This window comes from Sminthopsis crassicaudata, chromosome 4 (genome assembly GCF_048593235.1).
Source record: "Sminthopsis crassicaudata isolate SCR6 chromosome 4, ASM4859323v1, whole genome shotgun sequence".
Classification (NCBI taxonomy): domain Eukaryota; kingdom Metazoa; phylum Chordata; class Mammalia; order Dasyuromorphia; family Dasyuridae; genus Sminthopsis; species Sminthopsis crassicaudata.
Genome location: NC_133620.1, coordinates 285,089,727 through 285,116,782, shown reverse-complemented (window position 1 = coordinate 285,116,782; position 27,056 = coordinate 285,089,727). Strand labels below are relative to the sequence as shown.

Genomic DNA, 27,056 nt, shown 5'->3' with positions numbered 1-27,056 from the left:
TGTATGGCCATTTGTCCGGTATTTTAAAGTGGAGATTCCTCTCACATATGAATTGGACTAGGTGGTCACTGAGATCCCTCCCAATTCAAATTCTGCTAAGTATAGGTACTAGGCTAATGATCTGCAAAGTCTCTTAGAGACTGACTGGGAAATGGGGAAATGCTTGATTTCTCTTTGCCTCTTCAAAAGCAGAGTTTGCAGATCCTAGAGCCAATGGGTCACCCAGGGTGAGCTTTTGTTCCTCTGCCAAGGAGGACATATATGCAGTTCTGGCCAGGCTCCTCCTTCTCTGAATTTCATTGGAGGGGCTCAGGGATCCTTCCTCTTTCTTCATTTCTGAGGGAAGAAACAGGACTACAGAGTTTGCACCCCAGCAAGGGTGGGTTCACTTCCTGAATGTCTTAACCTGCAGTCAGGACAGCAGGGCTGTGGTTAGAATTGGTGGCTGGAAACCTTCCACCTTTATATCTGTGTGGCAGACTGATGGGTAGAAGTACCTTGTGCCCTACAGCATGGAGAGAGAAGGAGGCAATCTAGTGAATGTGTTTAACCTACTGACTATGTTTGAAGACTGCAGGTATGGCTTGGGGAGACTAGGAAAGATCCTGGGGTCCCATTTGAAGAGGCTGGGGCCAGGAGATGGAGGATGGGCTGGAGCTTGGGAGTAGAGCTACTGCTATAGGGGTAGGACCCCTTTTGAATAATTACATAATTTTTGATTGAATAATTTATAATTAATAGGATCATTCTATAATAGATTTAGATCTAGAAAGGACCTTAGAAGTCTAACCCTAGGTAGATGAAAAAACGGAAGCCCAGAAAAAAAGGAAATGGCATCCAGGTCTGCTGACAATAGAACCAAAGCTTTTTCTACTATATTATGTTGCCTTGGTCTTAGCCCCTTTACTCATACCCTACATAGGCTACAACTAGATATTTAATCCATCCAAATTTCAAATGCCAAAAAATGGTGCCCACCTCCTGGCTCATTTCTCCCTCTGCTTCTTGCCTCACTGTCTCATGATCCCCAGCAAGCAGGTTCCATTGTATCCCAATGTATTATGGGGACCAGGAGGTTCAGGAAAATGATCTTAGAAAATAATAGTAATTATGCAGAAAGAGACTCGCTGGGTAGGAATGTTGAACCTGACTGTACAGTTGTATGTATGAGATACAAAGGGACAATTTGATGGTGTAGTAGACAGAGCACTGGACTTAGAATCAGGAGGATTTTCATCTGGTCTGGTCTGTGAAAAGTTGGTGTGGTGTTGCATAACTCTCCCTGACTGGACTGTAACCTCATCTCTTACCCCCTTGTTTCCATCTTGTCTCTGCAATCTTGTCCTTCAGATTCTGTCCTTCAGATCACTGCCTGGCTCCTAAAATGTCTCCTTCCTCCTCTCTTCACACTCTCACCTGCTCAGCGGGTATCACACTTCCTGGATGCTTTCTTCTCATTCCTGGTCCTTTAGCTTTGGGTGGGTGAAGTGGGTTGAGATAATGGACAAGGAGATAGTGGAGTATCTGCAGGGCAGATGCATAATATGGGGCACACATGGCAATTCCTAGAGATATGTCATCGCATAATTCAGATATTTGGAGGGTGATTTTGGGGTTGCCCCTTGAACCTCTGGTTCCTGACTGTGAATAAATGAAAAGACATTTATTAGGTACCTACTATGCGCCAAATCTTCTGATACAGGCAGAAAAGCAAGACGGTCTCTTCTCTGTAGGTGCTCACATTCTAAGGGGGTAAGACAACAGATACAGGAAGATTCGGCTATAGGGTAAATGGAAAGACCTGCAAGTCCTTAAGGTTCAGCAGCAAGGTGAGTGGCAAGGCTTGTGGATTTTTAGAACCCAGCTTCTTAAATTATGGTTTGTGACCCCATATGGGATCTCAAAACTGAATGTGGGGGGTCACAAAATTATGATTTATCATCAGTAAATATTTGATTTGTTTACCTGCTTTATATACCCAAGATCATTTCTCAGGTGAAAAGGGACTGCTAGTGGAAAAACTTCAAGAAGCCTATTTTAAAGTACTTCAGCTAGGCAGATGGTAAGGGCTTGAAGTTCAGAAGTATAATGACAAAGCCATTATAGGCCATTATAGGCCATTAAAAGGCCATTAAAGGCCAGTAGTATGGAGCACACAGCAACCGGACATGTTTTTGATTTTTGAAATCAAGTGCAAAACTTGTTTCTTTGTCAAAATTCATCTGATTCATCTTGACTTGTGATGATCTTTTTTCAATACTCACTCATTTCATGCTTAAACTGTTTTATATTATAGCTATTTGAATACATGTCTTATTATCTTTCTTATTGGATTATAGGCTCCTGGTGGACAGGGGTGGTATGTGCATTTAGCACCTAACATAATGCTAGACATATAATGGGTGTCCAGCAAAAAAAAAAAAAAAAAATTAACAAATCAAAGAATGAAGGTCACTAATATTATATATATATGTATAATACTATAACACTACATATATATACATATACATATACATATACATATACATATACATATACATATATACATATACATATACATATATATATACATACATATATATATATATGTGTATATATATATATATATATATATATATATATATATATATATATATATATATATATATATATATATATATATATATATATATATATATATATATATATATATATATATATATATATATATATATATATATATATAATGTTAGGACTGTTTTGTCCCAAGGTAAACCTTCCTAAGTTTCCAGTATGAGTGATGGGCACTGCAACTGCTGAGAAAGATAATAAGACATGTATTCAAATAGCTATAATATAAAACAGTTTAAGCATGAAATGAGTGAGTATTGAAAAAAGATCATCACAAGTCAAGATGAATCAGATGAATTTTGACAAAGAAACAAGTTTTGCACTTGATTTCAAAAATCAATTTCACAATGACATAACAAAGGAGGTGTGTGTGTGTGTGTGTGTGTGTGTGTGTGTGTGTGTGTGTGTGTGTAAAGCCCTGGGCATTTTAGTGACATACAAACTTAATTTGGGTAAGTGGTATAACATGACCACTGAGAAAGCTAAAACTATATTGGGATGCATGAAGAGAAATTAGGTTATCCAGATATAGAGGAGCTGTATTCTCTCCTTCTCAGACCTTACTTGGAGCATTACTTTTGGTCTGGACAATCACATTTTAGGAAGGATATTGACAAGCTGGAAAGTATGCTGAAGAGGGTCCTCAGGATGGAGATGAAGTCATCTGAGGACCAATGGAAGGAATTAAATATCTTTGGCTGCATAAAAAAAGAAAGACCCAGAGGGACCATGATGATTGTTTTCAACTGTTTCAAGACCCATATTGTGAAAGGAGTCTTGGGTATGCCCAAGAGGAGCCGTAGGTGGAAGCTACTGATGGAAAGTTTAAATCAGATAAAGATAAAACTTCATAAAATTAATGCTGCATAGTAGAATAGATTTCCTCAGTGGGCTCCCCCTAACTAAAAGTCTTCTAGCATGAGAACTGAGTAATCAGTTTGTCAGATATTTTTAGAGGGGATTCCTGTTTTAGGTACAGATTTGGAGAGGAAATTTATTAATTTATTAAAATTATTTATTACAATTTATTTATCAATAAATAAATATTAAGAGCAAAGCACTGTACTTAGCTGAGTGCCGAAGAACCAAATCTGTGTCTCCTCTCCAATGTATCAAAATTGGATTCATCCATCAGGATAATCCTACTTGAGTAGAACTAATTCCATGAAGTGTGGGAGTGGAGAGGGGAGTAGAGGTGGGCTTGCAGACTCTTTGGGGAGAGAGGAACACTTCCTTAGGAGATCTGCAACTCTATGCTCAGTAGCTCTTGACTCCTTGGGGGCAGGAGTGGAAACAAGAGGAAACAAAAATTCAACTGGGGATTTTTGGGGGAGAAATACAGAAGCAGAAACCAAGACAAAATACAGAACAGAAAACAGTTACAGGATGTCCAGTTACAACCAACATAGTCCTCTTCCTGCTGGAAGAGCTCTGACCCTGAGAGGAGAAAAGACTGAATTATAGCTCTAGAGCTGAAAGGCACAGGAGGTCATGTAATCCGACTCTCTTATTTTATAGATGAGGAAACTGAGGCAGTCAAAGTTATTAGTTTAGTAATTTATTTTTATCCCCAATCACATGTAAAACATTTTTTACATTGGTTTTAAAAACTTTTGAGTTCCACACTCTCTCCCTTCCTCCCCACCCATTCCCAGCTCCAAATGCTAGTTCCAGCTTCTTCACTTATATGTAATCTTTCCTTCTATGAAACTCAGTTTCCTCCTATGAAACTCAGTTTCCTCCTGGAGATCAAATCAGTTAATATTTAAAGAAATTAATTCAGACTGTTCCCTAGAAGGTAAAATAGTGAAGGTGAAACTTATACATTTCGTCACATAATGAGAAGATAGGATACAGGAAAAGACACTGATGTTGAGAAAGGTTGACACTAAAAGGAAAAGGGGTGGCAGAGGTGAGATGGATAAGTTATATCATGAAAACAATCAACATGAGCTTGGACTTATTGAAAGATGGTGGAAGATAGACGGGCATGCTATGGTCCAAAGGGGGGCAGTTCTGGAAGAGTTGGATATGATTGAATACTGAATAATAACAAATCTTGAAGGGCTACAGAGAAACTCAAAAGGGGTGTTGCCTGTGGAGAGGCTTTGAGAAATATAAGGAACTATTATAAATGAGAGGGAAAGAGCAAATGAAAGAGGAAGTAATCCAGGAGTCATGGGAAGGGGGTACTGGGAGGAAAGGGAGGAGTACACTCATGGACAGGAGCAAAAGAACGGCCTTTTGGGCAGCCAACTGAGTAAAGATGTACTCAAAGAGAGTCAAGGCCTGAAAGGACCTGTGGTTTGATTGGAAAGGGGGAGACTCCCAGATGAAGAAATTCCCACTACCAATGCATGTTTCACCTTTCCTGAATTTACAAAGAGTAAGCTAGAACAATGAGAACTTAAGTGATTTGCTCAGTCATACAACCAGGATCTGTCAGGATCTGAACTCAAGTCACTGTGGAGTGTGGAAAGAGCACTTTTGTTGTTATTGTTTTTCAGTTGTGATTGACTATAAACCCATTCAGGGTTTTCTTGGCAAAGGTATTGAAGGGCAAACCTCTGCCATGTCCTTCTCTAGCTTGTTTTACAGATGAGGAAACTGAGGCTGGGGTTAAGTGACCTGCCCAGGGTCACACAGCTAGTAAATGTCTACAGTCAGATTTGTTCTCAGTTTTTCCTGACTCCTGGCCCCAGTGCTCTATCCACTGAGCTATCTAGCTGCCTCTTCCAAACCCATACTCTACTACAAAGAAGCGAGAAACATTTTATTTTTAAATTTTATTTTTATTATGAATTTAACAAATATCAACCAACACAAATATTTCAGTATACAAAGAAAAACAGAAAGCAAGAAGGGTATGTGAAATTCTGACTCAATAGTAACAAAATTGCCTGGTTTGCCTATGTCCTTTCTCAATTCCATTCTCTTGATGTGGATGAAATCCACTGATAATTTATCCAGCACATCCTAGGGTCACACAGACACACATACATGTATTCCCCTGGGTACATATTTAGATAATGTGATCATATTATAATTTATTCAAGTCATCCATCTATACTACTTGCAAACGATTATATATAAATTATAAATATATCTATATATACTATATAAAATAAATATTTAAATACAGTTGCTATATATACCATATTGCTTCCTATGTATAACATATAACATATAAATATAACATATAAAAGATTTGGAAATAGTTCACAAGTATGATGGATAGCTATAACTTAGGGTATGGCCTGTGTTTATGGAGAGTGGAAGGATCATGTTCACACTGACAGCCTGTTGACTGGGAAAAAGGTCCAGGCAAAGTTCAGGACTAACAAGGCTTCTCCTCCAAGATAGGTACAAAGCTAGACATATCTATGCCCTGCCCAACAAATATTTCTATCTAAAGAGAGCATAAATTCAGGATAAAAGCTGCTTTTTCGGTCCTGAAGGAAACTATATATAATTCTGAGTAAGTGTACAAGTTCCTCTGTATGGGAGTATGGGTTTAAACAGGGAAATAGGTTGTTCCCCAAAAACAAGAAACAAAGTTCATTTTGATTCATGTTCAAAAGCTGAGGTTCCTGAGAAAGAATGACCTGGGGACAGGGGCAGAATAGGTGGTGGATGTGGTGGAAAACTTGTTTTCACTTCTTATTATAAATGTGAGGGCTCCATTACAAGCTTTCTGAGGTCCCTTCCATTTTTAAATCTGAAACTGTCTTCTCTTCTTCCCTCCTCCCTACACCAGGAGCTGGAAACTCAAAAAAAGAGAATAAGAAAGAAGGAGAGAGAGAGAGAGAGAGAGAGAGAGAGAGAGAGAGAGAGAGAGAGAGAGAGAGAGAGAGAGAGAGAGAGAGAGAGAGAGGAGAGGAGAGGAGAGGAGAGGAGAGAGAGAGAGAGAGAGAGAGAGAGAGAGGCAGAGACAGAGAGAGAGACAGAGACAGAGACAGACAGAGACAGACAGAGACAGAGACAGAGAGAGACAGAGACAGAGACAGACAGAGAGAGACACAGAGAGACAGAGACAGAGAGACACAGAGAGAGAGACAGAGAGAGAGAGAGAGAGAGAGAGAGAGAGAGAGAGAGAGAGAGAGACAGAGACAGAGAGAGAGAGAGAGAGAGAGAGAGAGAGAGAGAGAGAGAGAGAGAGAGAGAGAGAGAGAGAGAGAATATGAAAAGAGAAGTAAGGGAGGAGGGGATGAGAAGAGAATGGACAAAAGACAATAAGAGAATGAGAAAGAAGAGAGAGAAAGAGTTAGGAGAAGAGATAGAGAGTAGAGGGAGAGAGAAAAGGGAAACAGACAGAGACAGGGAGATAAATCCCATCATCTGCTTAGAATGGTGGCCAAATCTTGGAAGAGGTAGAGGTGGAAAGGGGACCTTTCCTCCCAGAGCTTTCCAACCCTCAGCTCAACAGCCGCTTCATTGGTTCTTCCCACATGGACACAATTTAAAGTTAGGAAGAACGTAAGAAACCATCTAGTCTAAAATTTAAAAACAATATTCTGTGGTTCTGTGTCCCATATCCAGGGCCTCCCAGAAGCAGCAAGCCAAGGACAGACCTTCTAAAAGCTGTTCTGCCTCCTCTCGGGTGGGACAGCTCACGCTGTCTCCAGGTCTCCTTGGAGTTAAGACCAAAGACCCCAGTTCTGAGAAAGAGCAGCACATGTCCGAGAAACCTCAGACTCTCATGGAACCCTTCTTTGATATGACTCCAGGGCCCTGGGAAAGCGAGAGTCTGGAAGACAAATGGAAACCTGGCCACCGGCCAGTCAGCACCAGGTTACTGAACTCCCTGAAGAACAAGCTCTCAAGCGGAGGCTGGAGGAAGTCATGTGAAGTCACAGTAAACACCAAGAAGCAGGTTCCTAAGGGCTCGTGCTGGGGAAAGGGAGGTGACCCTGCTGTCCGTCACCCCTTAGTCATTGCCATCACACTTCACACTGTGAGCCGCTGGGGTCTGGACTCGCAGGGAGTGATCCAAGAGAGAGTTGTCTAACCACCAAAAGCAGCATTTGGATAGTTAGATGCGTGGCTTCTTTCCTGGGCTTCTCCCCATCTCCTCCAAGCTGGGATTCCTCCACACGTGGAGCCTCTGTTTCTCTCCTTTCCAAGGAGCTGATATGATGATAGTGGGAAATGCCTTCATTTGGGAGCAAAGAGCCCGTGTTCTAGCTCTTTTCCATTGACTAGGGTGACCCTGGGGAAAAATTTTTATTTTTCTGAGACTCAGTCTCCTCATCTATAAAATAGGTATAACATCTGTCTCATGAAGATGTCTAAGGTTCAGTTGAGATAATATATGTACTTTAAAATACTTTAGAAAGTACAAAGTCCTATGTCAAATGGGAAGCATTTCTATTAGTATTGTTGTCACTTAACACCATAAATTAGTACAAGTATGTTGCCAGTAGAATAATGTGAAATTTCCAAGATTATTATATGTTAGGGAATTTGTGATAATAATAATTTAAAAAACCTGTTGGCAGAATGAAGGGGTGACATAAAAGCCTAGACTTGACTATAGTTGACTGCCTCAATACCATTCAATAACATTAATGAGCATTTATTAACTATAATAATCAACATAATTCACATTAGTTATATGTTATATATTAATATTTGGTCCTCCCCTTCATTAATATATATTAATAAAATATAATAATTAAAGGTTACAAAGTGCTGTGTTATGAATATTATCTCATTTGGTCCTCACAACATTTGGGGAGGTAGGTGCTATTATTATACCCATTTTACAGACGAGGAAACTGAGGTAGAGAAAAGTTAAGTGATTTGCCTGGGGACGTACAGCTATTTTGTAACTGAGGCAGGATTTGAACTCAATTCTTCATGACTACTAGGTAATGTTCCTGGTTCTCTCAACAAATATATAATAAGTGCCTACAATGCCATTCTGTTAAGCCCTGAGGAGATAAAGACAAAAACTAATAACAATTCTTGGCCTCAAGGGACTTAGTGCAATAGGTGAACAAAGAAGTAAATACAACATAATTTGAGGGAGGGAGAACTAATACCTAGAGGGGAATGGCATTCCAGGTACGGGGGCCATTGGCAAGGTTAATGATGTGACCAGGATGCTGAGGATGGAAAGGGGACTAATGGGAAATATGACTGGGAAGGTAGGCTGGAGACAGAATAGAAAGGACTTTAAATGTTAACTAGAAGCATTTGCCCTCCACTGCCTCCTGCCCTGTCCTTGTGACCTGTCCGGGGAATAATGCTCTTGTTTCCATTTCTAACTCCCAACATGCCTCTCTAGCTGGAGGAGCCAGAAGAGAATAAAATTGTCAGAGAGCTCCTGGAGACAGAGCAGACCTATGTGTCCCGCCTCCACCTGCTGGATCGGGTGAGTGATTGACATGCCCCACCCCCAATCTCCACCTGCAAGTCTCCCCTCATTTCATGTTTCAATGTCTTCTATGTTCAGAAAGGGCAGTGCTGAGGGAAGAAATCAGCATGGATCCAGTGGGAAAATTCCTCCTTAATAAGTAGGAATAATAATAATTTTTAAAACCTCATAATATAATATGTGGCAAGTGCTTTACAAATATGATCTCATTTGATGCTCACAGCAACCCTGAAAAGTAGATAATAATATCTCCATTTTACAGATGAGGAAACTGAGGCAGAGGCTAAATGGCAAGGCCATGCTGCTAGGAATGATAACAGCTAACATTAATTTAATACCTACTGTGCACCTGGCCAGCTAGGGGGTGCCATAGTGCACAAAATGCTGGGCCTAAATCAGGAAGATTACTCCCATGAGTTCAGATGTGCCCACAGATGCTTACTAGCTCTGTGACCCTGGGCAAGTCCCTTAACTCGGTTTGCCTCAGTTTCCTCATCTGTAAAATGAGCTGGAGAAGGAAATGGCAAAGCTCCAATGTCTTAGCCATATAAACTCCAAATGGGGTCATGAATAGTCGGATGCAACTGAAAAATGTACCTATAACTTATAAGTTCTTTTCAAATACTATCTCATTTGATTTTTCAAAACAATTTTGTAATGTAGGTACTATTTTATCCCCATTTTACAGATAAGGAAACTGAGGCCAATAGAGGTTAATTGCCTTGCTCAGGGCCACACAGCTAAGTGTTAAATGTCTGAGGCAGGATTCAAACTCAGGTCCTCCTGCCCAGCATGCCATCCACTGCATGCTAACTGCCTAATGAGTGATATATAAATGCTATCTATTATTTATGGGGTCGTGGATAAATCCTCTCTGAGTCTCAGCTTCATCATGTGCAAAATGAAGAGAAGGACTAAATGTCAACCCGTGAATTCTAGTAGAAAGATGAAATACAAATCTTATATATAAAATATATAATCAGGGCAGCTAGTTGGTGTAGTGAATACAGCACCAGTCCTGAAGTAAGGAGGACCTGAGTTCAAGTCTGGCTCTTGATACTTCCTAGCTGTGTGACCTTGGGGAAGTCACTTAACCTCAATTACCTCCCCCAAAATAAAATAAATTTAATATGTAACCTAGATATTATATATAATCTTATTTATATATAAATGTTATCTAATCCCACAACAACCCTGGGAGGTAGATATTATTGTTATTATTGTCATTTTACAGAAGAGGAACTTGAGTCTGAGAGAAGTAAAGTTGCCCAGAGTCATTTGGTCACTGGGCAACTGAAACAAGATTCAAATTCAGGTTTTTCTGACTTCAAGACTGGCACTCCAGCCACTTTACCATATTGTCTCCAAATAAAACACATTAACTCCAATCCTTAAGATTTGCAAAGAGTGCTTTTCACATATTCTCTCTTTTGATTTAACTTACTTACCCAAGATCAGAATGGCTATTATATACCAGAAATATGACCTGATTCCAAATCTTTATGACTCCAAGGCAGTCCTCCATTCATCATCCAAGAGTCAGTAAACTATGGCCCAAGGGCCAAATTTGTCCCATCATAAAGATCTAGAATCTTTGTTTTGTACAGCAAAATAACTTTATGGACATGTATACATATATTGTATTTAACTTATACTTTAACATATTTAACATGTATTGGTCAACCTGCCATCTGGGGGAGGGGGTAGGGAGAAAGGGGGGAAAAGTTGGAACAAAAAGTTTTGCAATTGTCAATGCTGAAAATTTACCTATCCATATCTTGTAAATAAAAAGCTGTAATTAAAAAAAAAAAAGATCTAGGATCTTTGTCAGTCTAAAACCTTATATTGTCCTAAAAGTGCCCATGAGATACCAAATGTGTGAACTTGAGTAGGTCACCAGCTCTCTGTAATTCAGCTTTCCCAATTTCTGTGGGGCTCTCTGAGCTCCTCTTTCCTAGGAGAGCCTCCTGGTTTCCTCCCATCCTTCTGAATGAATTCTGCCTTCAGGTTTTCTTTGAGGAGCTGCTAAAAGAAGCTCGAAGCAGCAAGGCTTTCTCTGAAGATGTCGTCAAACTCATCTTTTCCAACATCTCCTCCATTCATCAATTCCACTCCCAGTTCTTTCTCCCAGAACTTCAGAGGCGTGTGAAGGAATGGTGAGTTGGGGTGGCTCCTGAAAAGGGAGAGGCAATATGGCTCAACAATAAGATTCTGTCTCATGACAGGAGAAGGTAATAGGAAGCTTTGCTCATAGTAAAAAAGGAATCAATTATGTGCCAGACAAGAGCTGCTAGGTGATGCAATGAAATGCTGGGCCAGAAGTTGGAAAGGCTCCCCTTATTAAGTTTAAATCTGGCCTCAGATACCAGCTGTGTGATGCTATTTGCCTCAGTTTCCTCATCTGTAAAATGAGCTAGAGAAGGAGATGGCAAACCATTCCAGTATCTCTGCCAAGAAAACTCCAAATGAGGTCACAAAGAGTCAAGCATGACTGAACATGTTAACACATGTATAAGCACTTTACAAATATTTTCTTCTTTAAGTTTTACAACAATCCTGGGAGATAGGTAATATTATGCTCTCTGTTTTACAGTTGAAGAAACTGAGGCAAAAAGAGTTAAATGACTTCCTTAAGACAACTTAATAAGTATCTGAGGTTAGATTTGAACTTGGGTCTTTACTACTACAGTACCACTGCTCTCTCTATTATACCATCCAGCTGCCTTTACTCATGTTTGTTGAACTGAATCGAGTTGGATTCCATAAATGGATAATAAGAATTGGTAAGGAACTTTGAGGCCATTGAGTCTATTTCCCTCAGTTTACAGATCTGGAAATTGAGGCACACATTTTCAACAATGAGATGAACCAAATCAGTTCCAATAGAGCAGTAATGAACTGAACCAGCTACACCTGGCAGAAGAACTCAAGGAAATGAGTGTGAACCACTACATAGAATTCCCAATCCCTCTATTTTTGTCCCCCTGCATTTTTTATTTCCTTCACAGGGTAATGGTACACTATTTCAAAGTCCGATTCTTTTTGTACAGCAAAACAACTGTTTGGACATGTATACATATATTGTATTTAATTTATACTTTAACATATTTAACATGTATTGGTCAACCTGCCATCTGGGGAGGAGGGGAGGAGGGGAAAAGTTAGAACAAAAGGTTTGGCGATTGTCAATGTTGTAAAATTACCCATGCATTATCTGATAAATAAAAACTACTGAATTAAAAATAAATAAATAAAATAAGAACATGCTATAGAAATTTAAAAAAAAGAAAAAGAAAAAAAGAAATTGAGGCACAGACAGGTTAAAGTGACTTGTCCACAGTCACTCAAGTAGTAACAAATAACAAATCCTCCAACTCCAAGTCTGGCACTCTTTCTTCAGGACCACACTGTAGGATTAATGGTGTGTGTCATCAGAATTACTTCTTGGAGGACATCAGAACTGGCCCGGTCTATTACGATTATTGACAACCCTTAACATACTTGGATTATAGGGTCATGGATGTAGAACTAGAAGCCATTGAGCCCAATTCCACTAGTTTGTGGAAACTGAGGCTTAGAAAAATTGAACACAAAGAGTCACAAAAGTAAGTATCAGGGGTGGGAATTGAATGAGTCTTAGATGCTAATATTGGTCCAAAGGCCTGAACTAAGGGACGAGGTCCTTGGGATGATTGAAACTATGGTGTCCACAGGACTGTTGTTCCCCGCATTGGTGACGTCATCCAGAAACTGGCGCCCTTTCTGAAGATGTACAGCGAGTATGTGAAGAACTTTGAGCGGGCAGCAGAGCTGCTGGCCATATGGACAGAGAAGTGCCCGCCCTTCCAAGAAGTCATCGCTCGAATCCAGGTGGAGGCCAGAGCAGGAGTGGGAGAGGTTCAGAACAGGCACAAGGATGGGAAGGGAAAGTCAGAGAGACATTCCACTCTTGGTGCTTCAAATTAGGAGAGAACCAAGTCTCATATCTGCTCTTTCATGTAGTCCCTTCATATATGCCATATATAAACCAAGAGTCACCACCCAGGCCTGGTCATCTGGATGACCAGTCTGCCCTTGCTCTATGGCCTCATCCCCCACCTTTCCCTTTCAGGTGAATGAGGACAGCACGTACAAGTCCATCAGTCTCCCTCTACTGTCTCTGCCTTCCCAAACTACGAATACCTCTGGCCAAATCCATATAATTCTAGAGATGGAAGAGACCTTAAGGGTCATATTGTCCAATCCCTTTCTTCCCAGAGGAAGAAATTGAGATGGAGAGAGGACAAGGTCACACAGAGAGTTCATGGTAGAGCTAAAGTTAGAATCCAAGTCTCCTGAATCTTCCCATTACCCCAAGCTGTATCTATGCCCTCTGGATCCATCTCCAGGCCTGGAATATCTGAATTTTTCCCCATCTAGGCTGAGTAGCAATATGATTCTCTTTCCACTCTCACCCCCTTTGCTTCCCTTCTTGCCCCCAAGAACAGCGAGGTCTCTGCCAACCTCACCCTGCAACATCACATGCTGGAGCCGGTGCAAAGGATCCCTCGCTATGAGCTGCTGCTGAAGGAGTATGTGGAGAAGCTGCCCCCTGATGCCCCGGACCGGGCAGATGCCCAGAGTAAGGTCTTAGGCCTGATGCCGTGGAAGGGAATAGCTTGGACAAGGAATGATGAACAGAACCATTCATTTATTCAGTCAGTAATTCAGTTATCTATCTTCCTGTCCTGAGCCCTCCTTGGTAGTACTTTGCTTGTGACCATTAAGACTCTCATCTTCCACCTTGTACGCCTTATGTTATATTCTAATTTTATTCCCACATTTGTGTTATCAGTTTTGTCATATTTATTTCAATGTTCTCTTAATATTTGTCAAGTGGAATCAAGCAAATAGATACAGGTGCTAGGAGAGAATATAAGGCCTAATTCCTACCCCCAAAAGGCTTATAGAATGTGTACCCTGTAGTAAGGAATCAAACCATACAGAATTAGATAAAGGAATTGTCCTAAATAAAGGCTGTCTAGCTTAATAAATAATTATTAAATTGAATGACTTTTCCCCAGTACTCTGAACCCCTGGTAATATCCACCCTGTATAATCAACCCTTTTGCCCAGGGTTTTGTCCTTAACAGGAGTTGGGAGTAGGAGTAAAGTAGGAAAACAAGATAGGTGTCCTTCCTGACTTCAGCCTCCCAGCTTAGGGCTAGTTGGCTCCAAATACTCCTTCTTTCTTCTCATAATCCATTCTAGACCTGCTTTTTTTGTTTTGTTTTGTTTTTTGTTTTAAAGATCCTCTTTCAGAATTCAGAAGTCCTATTTTTGTAACTTTACAATTCTGTCTTTCAGAAGCTCTGGACATGATCTTCTCTGCTGCTCAACATTCTAATGCAGCCATCAGTGAGATGGTGAGCTGGGACCCCTTAACTCTCAGAGAGTGGGAGTAATTGCTTCTGGGGTCTCAAATCCCAAAGTTTCTAATTCCTACTGATCCTCCCACTAGGGTTCATTGTTCCCTATAGTCCTTAACATTTCTGTACTATGGCTGCCCTCTCATTTCTGAACTTTATCCTTGACTTACTTGGGTCCCCTATAACCACTTGCCCTGGAAGCTGATATATCTCTTGGATTCAATCATCCACTAATACACCTTCATTCTCTCATCCCCATCAATCAGCCCAAATTTTTGTTAAGTTACAACTATGAGTCAGAGACTGTGCAAGATGCTGGAGTTACCAAAAGTTACCAAAGCTTACATTCTAGCAGAGGAAACAACTTGAAAGCACATAAATAAATACAAATTTCTAGTAGGAAACAGTAGTAGTTGATAGGACCAGGAAAGGCCTATCAGGACCAGAGATGAAGCGGGTTGTTCACTTCTTAGCAGAAAGATGATGGACTCAGGATGAAGAATAAGTCATATTTTTTGGATATGGCCATGCAGAAATTTGTTTTGTTTGATTATGTATATTTGTTACAAAGGTTTTTCTTTTTTCTTTTTTCCTTCAGTGATGAGGGAAGAGGGGGAAGAAATTTGTTTTTGTTCATTGAACTAAAAATAAACCCTTAAAAAAGAGAGAAAAGTTTCATGTATGAGGTCCCATTTGAGCTCAACCAGAAACTTCACTTATCAAGAGGTGGAAATAAAGAGAGAATACAAAAGTTATGAAAAAGGTGCTCACTCATACAATTTCACATCTTCTGATATATGCTACCTTCCCATAGGGAAATCTTCCCAAATTAAAACTATATTTTCATATTAAAAACATATTTTTTCAGGCAAAATAGTTTGTTTAGCTCCCTTGTCTGAATGTTTCATGAGTTCCCAACCCTAAAAGTCAGAGAATTCTAGACCTCTATGATCTAGGATTTCCCTAAGAACCAAGGGCTACAAAATGAGCTAGATGTACTTCATGTGCTTCTTGAATCAGGTTTTCTCCTTCTCTTTCTCCCTCTCCAGGAACGTCTGCAGAACCTATGGGATGTGTACCAGCGTCTAGGCCTTGAGGACGATATTGTGGACCCCTCCAATGAATTGCTCCAGGAAGGCCCCATCCAGAAGATCTCCTTCAGACATAGCAGCACCATGGAGCGCTACTTGTTCCTGGTAGGGAAGGGGATTCAGAGGAGTGAGACTATTTGTCTCTGGAATATGGCACTGCAAAGGTCTTTCTGACTCCAAGTCCAGCATTTTAGCCACTATACTATATCATCTAGTTCAGGAACATACAGGTGAATGTTTAACAACCAGCTCTCTGAGGAAATATGAAAGACATTCAATTTGCATTATTAATATTTTCTCCATCACTTTCCCAAGTCCAAGATTTTTTGAAAATTCTATGGATTAAACTTTCTTAAATTTTATGAGTTAAATAGAATAATAAACTAAGTCCTATTTTGTAGCTTTGCTGATTTCAGAGATGCAAATATTTACACAGAAAAATTAACAATTGCCTCTAAGGAGCCTATCTAATATAACTTTATTTTATTTTTTAATATTTAACATTTTTTTCTTTTTTTTGCTGAGATAATTGGGGTTAAGTGACTTGCCCAGGATTATACAGCAAGTAAGTAGTAAGTGTCTGAGATCACATTTAAACTCAGGTCCTCCTGACTTCAAGACAGGTACTCTATATACTATGTCATTTTTATATTATATGTGTGTATGTATGTATATACACACATGTAAATGTATGTATACACACACATATATGTAATACAACTCTAACACACCCAGCTCTAGGTGAACTCTGAAGTTCCTTAGATTCTATTACTCTGTAGAAGTACAGGAAAAACCCACCATATATCACCATTCCTGGATAGGGAAAAGATTAAGGAGACCTCTACTGGATCACTTCCAGTTCTGGGCCCCTTTGGTTTTATATCATCCATGAGAATGTCAGAGAATGTCTTTATTAATGTCTCTGGACATTACCCTTTAATTTCATCAGGAGGAAACAAATATTAGCATTCTCTTTTTTTTGGAATAACTTTTTATTTTTCAAAATATGTGCAAAGATACTTTTCAACATTCATCCTTGCAAAACCTTGTATTCCAAATTTTTCTCCCTTCCTTCCCTCTCACCTAGACAGCAAGTAATCCGATATAGGTTAGACGTGCAATTCTTCTAAACATATCTCCACATTTATCATGCTATAGCCTTAGCTCTTTGGTGCCTCATCACATTCAGTTCTGCTCTCTGGACACCATCTATCCAATTCTCCACCTTACAGCCCTATTGAGAGTGGTCTGTCCTGAATCATGAACTTCAAAGACCCCTTTGACTGTTATGGGTGGGAAAACTTGGGACATGGAGATGACATTTGGGTAAATACCATTCTCATCATCACAACTAAAAAACAATTCAACTCATTTAGCCCTTTACAAAAAGTGAGGCACAGAGAAATCTACTGACTTATCCAAGAACTTATTCTGAGCAGTAATAATCATAATAACTAGCATTTATATGGCACTTTAAGATTTACAAAGCATTTTACATATTATCTCATGTGATCTCCACAAGAGAGAGGTGTTATTAGTATTATCATCCCCATTTTACAGATGAGAAAACTGAGGTAATTACAGAAGACATGGTCCTCGCCTCATGATGATTCTTTGATGAGAACACGTGCCTGAGGAGACCAAGGAGTGATTCTATTGGCTTCCAAAGGAGAAGCCTTGGACAAGATGCAATGAATGGAGAGAGTGAACACTGAGCTGAGAATATGAATTTAATCTGAGTTGGAGCCCTTGGCTCTGCTACTTACTGGGCAGCTAAGTGGCAAAGTGGATTGAATGGAGTTAGGGATACCTGAGTTTGAATCAGGCCTCAAATAAACTATGTGACTTTGGGCAAATTGGGCAAATCACTTAACAACTTCCTTGCCTCAGTTTTCTCATCTGTAAAATGGAGATGATGATAACAATAACACCTCTCTCATGGTTGTGAGACCTGCACTGAGAGAGAGTGTACTTTGGTGGCTTTGGAGTCAGAATGCCTGGGTTCAAGTCTCATCTCTGACATATACTGATTATGTGATACTGGACAAATAACTTAACCTCCCACCTCTTTGCCCTCAACTATTTAAACTATAAATTGCAAAGCATTTGCATCATTTGCATTTGGAGAAGGGATTTCTGTCCTAGAAGTTCCCTGCCTTAGTGAAGTCAATAACCAGATTTTTAAAAAAATCATATGTACATTCATTTTTTTACATATTTCCATGTTGGAACTATTGTTGGAAAATCATGTAGGAAGAGAAAAATTAGAAAAAAAGGGAAAACTACCAAAAAGGAAAAAAAAATGTTCGAATACTATAGAATATAGAGAGTATAGTATAGTATATGGTAATTGTATAGTTTGGAGATATACTATATGGAAATGTAAAATAGAAAATGTTATCTATATTCAGTCTCTATAGTTCTATCTCTGGAAGAGGTTGGCATTTCCACCTAAAATTTATTGGAATTACCTTGGATCACTGAATTCTGAATAGCTAAGTCTATCATAGTTGATCATCATACAATCTTGCTGTTTTCATGTACAACTCACCAACAGTTCTTGTAAATCTTTCCAGATGTTCTGAAATCAGCCCATCCATAATTTCTTATAGAAAAATAATATTCCATTACTTTCATGTATTCAACCATTCCCCAGTTTCTGGGAATCCATTTATTTTCTAATTCTTTGCCACTACAAAAATAGCTGCTACAAACATTTTTGCACATGTGGGTCCTTTTCCCGCTTTTATGCTCTCTTTGGGATATAGATCCACCACTAAGTGGCACTGCTGAATCAAAGAGTATTCAGAGTTTGATAGCCCTTTGGGCATAGTTCCACATTGTTCTCCAGAATGGTTGGATCATTCATAACCCTAACAACAATGTATTAGTGTCCCAATTTTCCTACATCCTTTTCAACATTTAACAGATCCAGATTTTTAAAGTATTTCTACAGATAGTACTCGCACTATTGGGCTGATGTGAGATTCAAATGAAATAATGCATGCAGAACTTTAAAACGTTATGTTCATGTTTACCATTATTATTTTAACAGTGACCATATCTCTTTCCTCCACTAGTTTAACAATATGCTGCTGTACTGTGTGCCTAAGGTAATTCAGGTTGGAGCTCAGTTCCAGGTGAGGACAAGAATAGATGTGGCTGGGATGAAGGTAAGATTCTCTCTGGACCTTCCAGTCTATTTATTATATTTATATCTTCTGTTTTTATATCATCTTTCCCCCAAAAAAATATCCTTTTCTTCTCCCCTACCTAGTAAGCCATACCTTATAATAAATAAAATACATGGGAGTGGTGATGATGTAGATGAAGTATGATCTGAAATCTGACCTAAACCCACTTGGTCTCTGAGGGAAATGATGTCCTCTTTTGTGGGGAGTAGGAGAAATGTTGTCCAAGCCCTTTCAGCAGATTCAATGCGGGGAGAAGTAGGTGAGAGACTAGATCCAGGATCTCCAAAGCTGGGATATCTGTCCTTAAGACTCCAAAAAACATATCATACTAGATATATCTGCCAACTGCCAAATCTTTAGTCTAAGGAAATACAATAAACTCAGAACAAAAGCTGTTTCCCTGATCACTCTTTGGGGGGAGCATCTCCTAGCTTGCACTTGCTAGTTTAGTCCCCTCCTACCAACCAATAGGTTATATAAAGGGCTGTCTATAAATAGAAATAATAAAGTAAGCCCATTCTATCCAAATAAAACAGTAAATAGAAGATAATTCAGAGACATTCTACAGATTTGAATATATAATAATAGAATATATCAGAGAACATAACTAAAATGAATAAGACCTTCAACTGTAGGATTAAGATAAGATCTCAACTGAAACCAGGACAAAGATGATGATGTATCACAGAAGAGAGGTCCATAGTCTCCCTAGAGATCAAAGGAACATGAGGGAATCAGTTCCAATACATATTTCTAGGGTCAGAACTCTAATCTGCCATTCTCTTTCTCTCTCTCTCTCTCTCTCTCTCTCTCTCTCTCTCTCTCTCTCTCTCTCTCTCTCTCTCTCTCTTTCTCTTTCTCTCTCTCTCTCTCTTTCTTTCTTTTCTTTCTTCTCTTCTCTTCTCTCTTCTCTTCTTTTCTCTTTTCTCTTCTTTTTCTCTTTTTTCTCTCTTCTCTCTCCTCTCCTTACTTTTTCTTTCTTTTCTCTGTCTCCCTCTTTCTCTGTCCTTTCTTTTTTCTTTATCTCTCTCAACAACACACACAATACACACACACACAACACACACACACACACACACACACACACACACACACACACCCTTCCAATAGGTCCTTCTGCCACATGTCTCTCTAAAGAGTTTTTGGAACCAACTCAAGTAAGTCTCTCATCACAGTGTTATGCTTAGCATGATCCTCAGTCAATCAGGAATAGCATATCCCTTCAAATATATCACAAGAAGCACAGGGCTGCCCTGCCACAAAAATTCCTCTGTTTTGGACAGAAGCAGAATTACACAAAGAATGAAGAAAAAAAAAAGACAAAAATCTCCACAAACCAGTTCATCAAAAATCAATCAACATAATATTTTTATCTAACAGCATTCTATATATAGCAACATTCTATACCCATAGTCTTCCATATCTGAAAAAAGGGAGGGTTTACTTTTTCAACTTCCCTCCGGAGACTCCACCATCTCAACCAGCATTTGCTTCTTGAACAGGAGCAGAGATTTAAGATAGTGAGGAGGGTATGTGCTCTGGGAGCAGAAAAGGATTAATCCAATTTAGCTCCTGGGGATCCTAGTCTAGGTCAGCTTTAGACAATGATGGAGGGCAAGTTTCCCAAAGGAAAAGAGCAATAGTTTGCCATTGAAGGAGCAAAGGATTTACAAAGTGAGTTAGGAGCCCTGGTTCAAATTCTGGCTTTGCTACTTGTCACCCACTAATTATGGAATGCCATCTATTTTACTCAATTTATTGATAAAACTGTTCATTTAGTATAGAGCCCCAACATTGTGCTACAGAATATTGTTGTTCAGTCATTTTTCAACTGTATCTAACTTTATGATCCCATTTGGGTTTCTCTTAGCAAAGGTACTAGAATGGTTTGCCATTTATTTCCTCAGCTCATTTTACAGATGAGGAAACAGAAACAGGGTTAAATGACTTGCCCAGGGTCACATAACTAATATTTGTCTGAGGTTGGATGTACAGTCAGGAAGATGAGTCTTTCTGACTCCAGCCCTAGCATTCTATGCTCTATGGTGCCACCTAGCAGCTCTCTAGAATCATTGGAATCATGGAATGGACCTGTTGGCCCTTGTGAGTCCAATTCACACATAACAGGAATCCCCACTTTAACATATCTGATAAGTGATCATCCAGCTTCTGCCGGAAGATGTCTAAGGAGGGAAAACCCAGTCCCTCTGAAGGAAGCCCATTCCACTTTGGATAGCTCTTGTTTTCCTGACACTGAGCCTAAACTGAGCTAATTGCACCTTCCTTTTCTTGCTTATGGCTCCTATTACTGGGAACCAGCTGAACAAATTTAACCCTTCCTCCACATTTAATTCCTCTGTGACAGCTCTTCAAAAACTTGAAGACGTAGTCATAGATCTGAGTCACCTACTTTCTGTGACTTTTCGGTTCTAATCATTTCACCAATTCTGAATCTATCTAATTATAATCTCAACCATCCTTCATCTCTCCATCTCGTCCACAAAGGTAGAATGAGAGCCTTCGGCAAACGTCTTGCTGAAATACAGGTAAACTGTGCCTATTTTATTTCCCATCATCTGCCAAAAGCTAATATGGTGCTCCATGGGCTACCTCTACCAACTCCCATGGTTCCCCCAGGGAGATACTTTATGCTTTTGTTGCTTAGTAATGTCTGACTTTTTGGTGATGCTATTTGAGGTTTTCTTGGCAAAGATACTGGAGAAGCTGGTCATTTACTTCTCCAGTTCATTTTACAGATGAGGAAACTGAGGCAAACAGGGTGAAATGACTTGCCCAAAATTAATTAGTCAAGTAGAAAGTGTCTGAGGCTGGATTTGAACTCAGAAATATGAATGAGTTCCCAATCAGTGCTTTATCCACTGCCCCACCTAGCTGACCCTTTGGGATATTAGCCCAGTTCAATGTATCAATTGGATCTATAAATTTAAATCTAAGCCCTGAGTACTTTAATTATTTGCCAGTAGAAACAATTAGCTCAAACCAAAGGCATTACTGAGAAGCTATAATGACAATGAAAAGCTAAGTGGAATCAGTAAGAAATCTTCATGAGTTCAAATCTAACTCCATATACACTAGCTGGGCACATCATTTAACCCTGTTTGCCTCAGTTTCCATGATAAATCACTCCAGTATCTTTGTCAAGAAAACCCCAAATGAAGTCATGAAGAGTTGATATGATTGAATAATAAAGAAAAAAATTTAGTGAGAGCAGTAGTAACAAAACATTCCCCTCCTCCCCATAAACATAGGATATACTCTCATATATACAAACAGATCCAAGTAAGAAGAGCAAGTATACATAAAGCTCATACTAGTGTAAACACTATCAGAGTGGTACATATTAGTGATCATAATTTCCCTTCTTAAGTTTTCAGAAACCTCTTTAAAAACGAGTTCTAGAAATATTCAAGTCAAGCTCAGTAGTCTACAAGTTTGAAGAATCTATCTTTTCCTTCCTTAATAAACTAGACAGTATTTTCTTGTCTCTAGTTCTGTGGTACCCATCCCATTCTCTGTTGCTGTTTTTTCAGATCTCACTGATAGTGGTTTAGCAATCTCACTGCTGAGGGATGAAGTTTGAGACTAGCAACTCAAAACTCAATGAAAGGAGTTAGGTACTTGCTTACTATAGGCTCACTTATCATGGGTTTCAAATTTTGTTAATCACTTTTGTTCTATCTTTCCCAGTTAGATCATTATTTTAGGTAGAAAAAAAGGAGGAAAATAAGCATTGAGTAATTCAGCTTTTTCTCTAGCATCCATCATCACTGTTACCCTGAACAGCAAGTTCTCTATCTCTTCTTTGATCTTCCTTTTGGTCTCCAGCATATAAAGCTTATAAAAAGTCCCCTCCTCCTTTCTCAGTGCAGCTAGGTGATACAAAAGATGGAATTCTGGGCTGAGTTCAAATCCAGTTTCAAACATTTACTAGCTATGTGACCCTGAACAAGTCACATAATCTTGTTTACCTTGTTTTTTTTTCTTTTTGCTCTGTTGTACCACCTAGCCACCTTTCTTTGTGTTATATTTATGTGATATCACCTGTCTTTGCTCTCATCTTTTAGTCCATGTCTTTAAAAAGTCTTAAGTTAAATTGTCCATCTTTTATCAGTGTCTCTAGAAAGTTCCTCTTTTTCTTCCTTGTTGGAATAATTTAGTTAGAATTTCATTGTTGAGAGCATCCTGTCTCTCTTGAGCCAACATTTTGTATAGAATCTTTTTTATAATAACTTTTTATTTTTCAAAATATGTGCAAAGATACTTTTCAGCATTCACTCTTGCAAAACCTTGTGTATCATATTTTTTCCCTCCCTCCTTACCTGTTCCCTCCCCTAGACAGCAAGGAATCTAACATAGGTTAAATTTGTGCAGTTCTTCAAAACATATTTTCACATTTGTCATCACATAGCATCTTAAGCCATGAGATGCTATTTATTTTTTCTCCTAACTCTTCACTCTCTCCAAATTTAGGAGAGTTCATGTATGATTCTCAGATGGGGTGTTTACTTCCTTTAAAGGTTTTGGTTGTTTTTACTTAAGTTCTTCCTTATTTAGTCAGAATCTTTAATCCAGAATAGCAGTTCCTCTCCTTACTTCCTCAAATTTTTGATCAGCCACTTTGCTTTTATCAAAAAGTTCTAGCAGATAGAAAGGCAATAGCTTCAACTGCCTTATCTCTTTTCTATGTATCCCTGAATACATACTGCCTATTTCTTGTTTATTTACTTCTCATCATAAGTAAATGAGCGTCTAAAAACCAAGTTATGATGTTAAGATCTTTAAAAGGTTGGAGGAACTAAAAGAAATCTCCTCAGCAACAGATGCAATAGTTGAGACAATTATCAGGGAGAATCAGCATCTGGATTTGGTAAAGTCCTAGACTTGTAGAGCAACTTATATGATTCAGTCCAGCAGTGGATTGAGATGGTAAGTCCTACATTTACAGATTTCAGGTGTATCCTGGCTAATTTTCCCCAAAAAAGTTCTGAAATTTTTCTGGTTCCAGGAAGGAACTGCCTTTTTATTTAGAGTCATCCCAGAATTTACCAGAAATGATTTTCTTGTAACATACACACCTGGGAGACTATAGTGTCAACTGTAACAAGTCAAGCTGAATCCAGATGGACTAAGTCCTTCCAGGATACACTGTTACAACTACCAGGTCAGTCTTCTACTGGGATAGATGAAGCAAGTCACATCTCAAGGCTGATTCTTCATCAGATTCAGTTATTGATACCCACTTGGTTGCTGGGGAGACCTCTTATAATTGTTCCACCTTTTGAAACTCACAAGGTCACAACATGAGCTATTCCATCTCTGGATACTCATTTACCAAAGAAAAAAGAAGTAAATAGCATAGACAAGAACCATGGGTCTGGGGACATGTAGTAGCCAGGTGAGGAGAAAAAAGCAGCTGAATCCACTGTCCTTTCTTCCACCTGGAGACTCATAATAATCTTCCTAACCAGTTTCAATACAATACATGGAACACTGAGGAAAGAAGCAAAGAAAGGAAATAAGAATTTAATATTATAGAACCCACCACAGAAGAAAAAAATGTAAAAAGATCCAAAGGAGGTATATAGTGATCCTTTTTATATAAATTCAGTTCTTGCTCTTTCATCAGCCCTTCTAGCTCCAAAGCCAACCAGAAAATTCATTGTCACCACATAGCACTAGCCTCCCAGTCACTCATGACTAAAAGAAGGTAGCTAAGGATGCATAGTGGATAAAGCATGAGGCCTAAAGTCAGGAAAACCCGAGTTCAAATCCTTCCTCAAACACTTACTAGCTATGTGATCTTAGGCAAGTCACTTTATTGCTGCAGCTTCCATTTCTTCATCTGTAAAATGGGGATAATAATGGCACCTACTTCTCAAAGTTATCATGAGGATCCAATGAGATAATATTTGTGAAGAGTTTAGTACAATATTGTGAAATGCTTAGTAAAATACCTATTACATAGTAGGTACTTAAAGATTTGTTTCTTTCCTTTCCTTCTTTGGCTAATCTTCTATGGATTGAAGAATACAATAATCACAATAAAGTTGTGGATTGAAACTGATAGAGATTATTGTGCATGCTTTATATAATCACTAGGAAGGGCAAATTTACACTTGTTCTAAAGACGCCCATTTATCATTTTGCTTTAAAATTTCCAATTTGCTTCAAACTGAATTTCTAACCATAGATTCTGAAATTATGAATCTTATTACTGTCTTTTTTCTGGATATTGTCTCCTAGGAACTGCTTTATATCCAAACATATATAAATCAGAAATGGATCATGTGTGAGGAGTAGCAAATAGATTAGCATTGTCTATGTGGAGTGAGAGAATGAAGAATTAAGTATGACAATAAAGTCATGAATTTGGATGACTTTAAGGATAGAGCTAATTTCAAAAATAATAGGAAAGTTCAGAAAAGGGATAAATTTAGGGAGAAGGTAGTAAGATCTATTTGAACATCTTGAATTTGAGATATCTATGAGACATCCAGTTAGAAATGGCCAATAGGTATTTGATGATGTGGAATTGGACCTAAGAAGAGGGACTAAAGCAGGATACATTTAATACATGATAACTGATGAGGTCACTAAGTGAGAGAGTTTAAAAAGAAGAGAGACTAGGATAATACTTTAGTATACATACACATTTAGTGGATGTGACTTGGATGACAATCCAGCCAAGGAGAGTAAGAAAGAGAAAACAGGTAGGAGAACAAAGGAGAGCAATGTCACAAATCTCCTGAGAGGAAAGAATTTTCAAGAAGAGAGAGTGATTAACAATGTCAAGTTATGATAGAAAGGTTAAGAAGGATGAAGGTTGAGAAAAGATTATAAGATTTGCTGATGAGGATATCATTTAGTGACTTTAAAAAGAGTTTCTGTTGAATAATAATGTTAGAATCCATATTTCAAACAATATTTAGAAGTGAAAAGCGAGAAAGTGTAATGACTGGATGTTGATAGCTTTTTCAAGGAGTTTGACTAAAAAAAAAAAGGAGGAGAATTATAGGATGATAGCTAGTGGATAGTAGGATCTAATTTGGAATTTTGGAAGATTAGAATCTTTCACCTTCTCATTTAGCAAGGACATTGACCTACAGATGGATGTAGTTGTTATTTGGTACACTGGAAGAAACACAAATACATTTTCTGTATGTAAATGGATTATTCTTTCATATTTGATTTTACAACATGATTTTCAGTTCTTTTACTGTAAACTCTCATTAGCAAACCACTTGTTGCCCATATCTGTTTACTATTTAGGAGGTTCTGTCTGAGTTCCTAAATAAGAATTTTATAAATAGCTTTTCCATCTTTTTCTCAGGATTTTCCTTCTTTCTTCTGCTACTGCCACTCACTAAATTTGCAATTCCTAGATTATAATAATAATTTTAATACTAAGCTTCAGTTCTTATCTTGGCAATCTTTTACAGATGTCCAAATTCTGGTCAATTTTTGCCTTTTCTCTTTTATCTTCTCCTTTCAGTGGTCAATCAGAAATCAAAAGGCAGCACTGTGAAATATTGTATATAGCATTGGTCTTACACTGCTTCAGGGAATGATTAGATGCTAGATAGTCACTCAGAACCTAAATTTCCTCATTTGTAAAAGAGAAAGAATAGCCTAATAGTATTGTTACCAAACTCAAATGAGATGATGTGACACTGAAAGGGTGTATGAGGGAAAGAGATCACATCAATCAGTAACAAACATTTATTAAGCATTATTATGTGGCAGGCACTGTGCTAAGTGCTGGGGATACAGAGAAAGGCAAAAGACACTCCCAGCTCTCAAAAAGCTCACAATCTAATAGAGAAGACAACATACAAACAACTATGTAAAAACAAGCTATAGACAGGATAAATTGGAGATAATCAACAAAGAGAAAGCATTAGACTTAAGGAATTAGGAAGGCCTACCTTTAAAAGAAGGTAGAATTTTAAGCCAGAAGGTAGAACTGGACAGAGAGCATTCCAGGCATGGGGGAGGGGGGACAGTCAACGAAAATGCCTAGTGTTCTATGAATTGAAGGGAACTTACACTTCCAATTGCATATGAGTATAGCAGTGTATGTAACATACACTTGGAATTCTATGAAAAATCTCCTAACTTTGCTCTTCCTCATAGTAAAAAATGATACCTTGATATAAACAAAAATTTTGAGAAATACTGCAGTAATATATGCAAAATTACTTTGCAAACTTTAAAATGTTATATAAATGTGAGCTATTATTTATGCTCTGCATAATAATGCACACTTCCTGTCATAATAAAACCATTCCTTTATGAAAAAGGAATTTTAAAAGCTGCCTTATTGTATCCTAGTCAGCTGCCAACTTTCCTACCC

The 27,056-nt window shown here is 38.6% G+C and overlaps 1 protein-coding gene across 2 annotated transcripts in view; it reads left to right on the top strand.

The window, feature by feature from the left end:
- Nucleotides 1-347: 347 nt before the first annotated feature.
- FGD2 (FYVE, RhoGEF and PH domain containing 2) overlaps nucleotides 348-27,056 on the top strand; it is a gene marked incomplete at its 3' end in the record, with an annotated part of 40,062 nt that continues 13,353 nt past the window's right edge. Inside the window, 9 exon segments of one of the 2 annotated variants that reach the window (XM_074311055.1) lie at nucleotides 348-577; nucleotides 7,150-7,483; nucleotides 8,900-8,986; nucleotides 10,997-11,145; nucleotides 12,703-12,859; nucleotides 13,472-13,610; nucleotides 14,336-14,394; nucleotides 15,447-15,593; nucleotides 18,569-18,661. In XM_074311055.1, coding sequence (XP_074167156.1) covers nucleotides 513-577; nucleotides 7,150-7,483; nucleotides 8,900-8,986; nucleotides 10,997-11,145; nucleotides 12,703-12,859; nucleotides 13,472-13,610; nucleotides 14,336-14,394; nucleotides 15,447-15,593; nucleotides 18,569-18,661 — 1,230 coding nt within the window. 2 annotated transcript variants of the gene reach the window in all.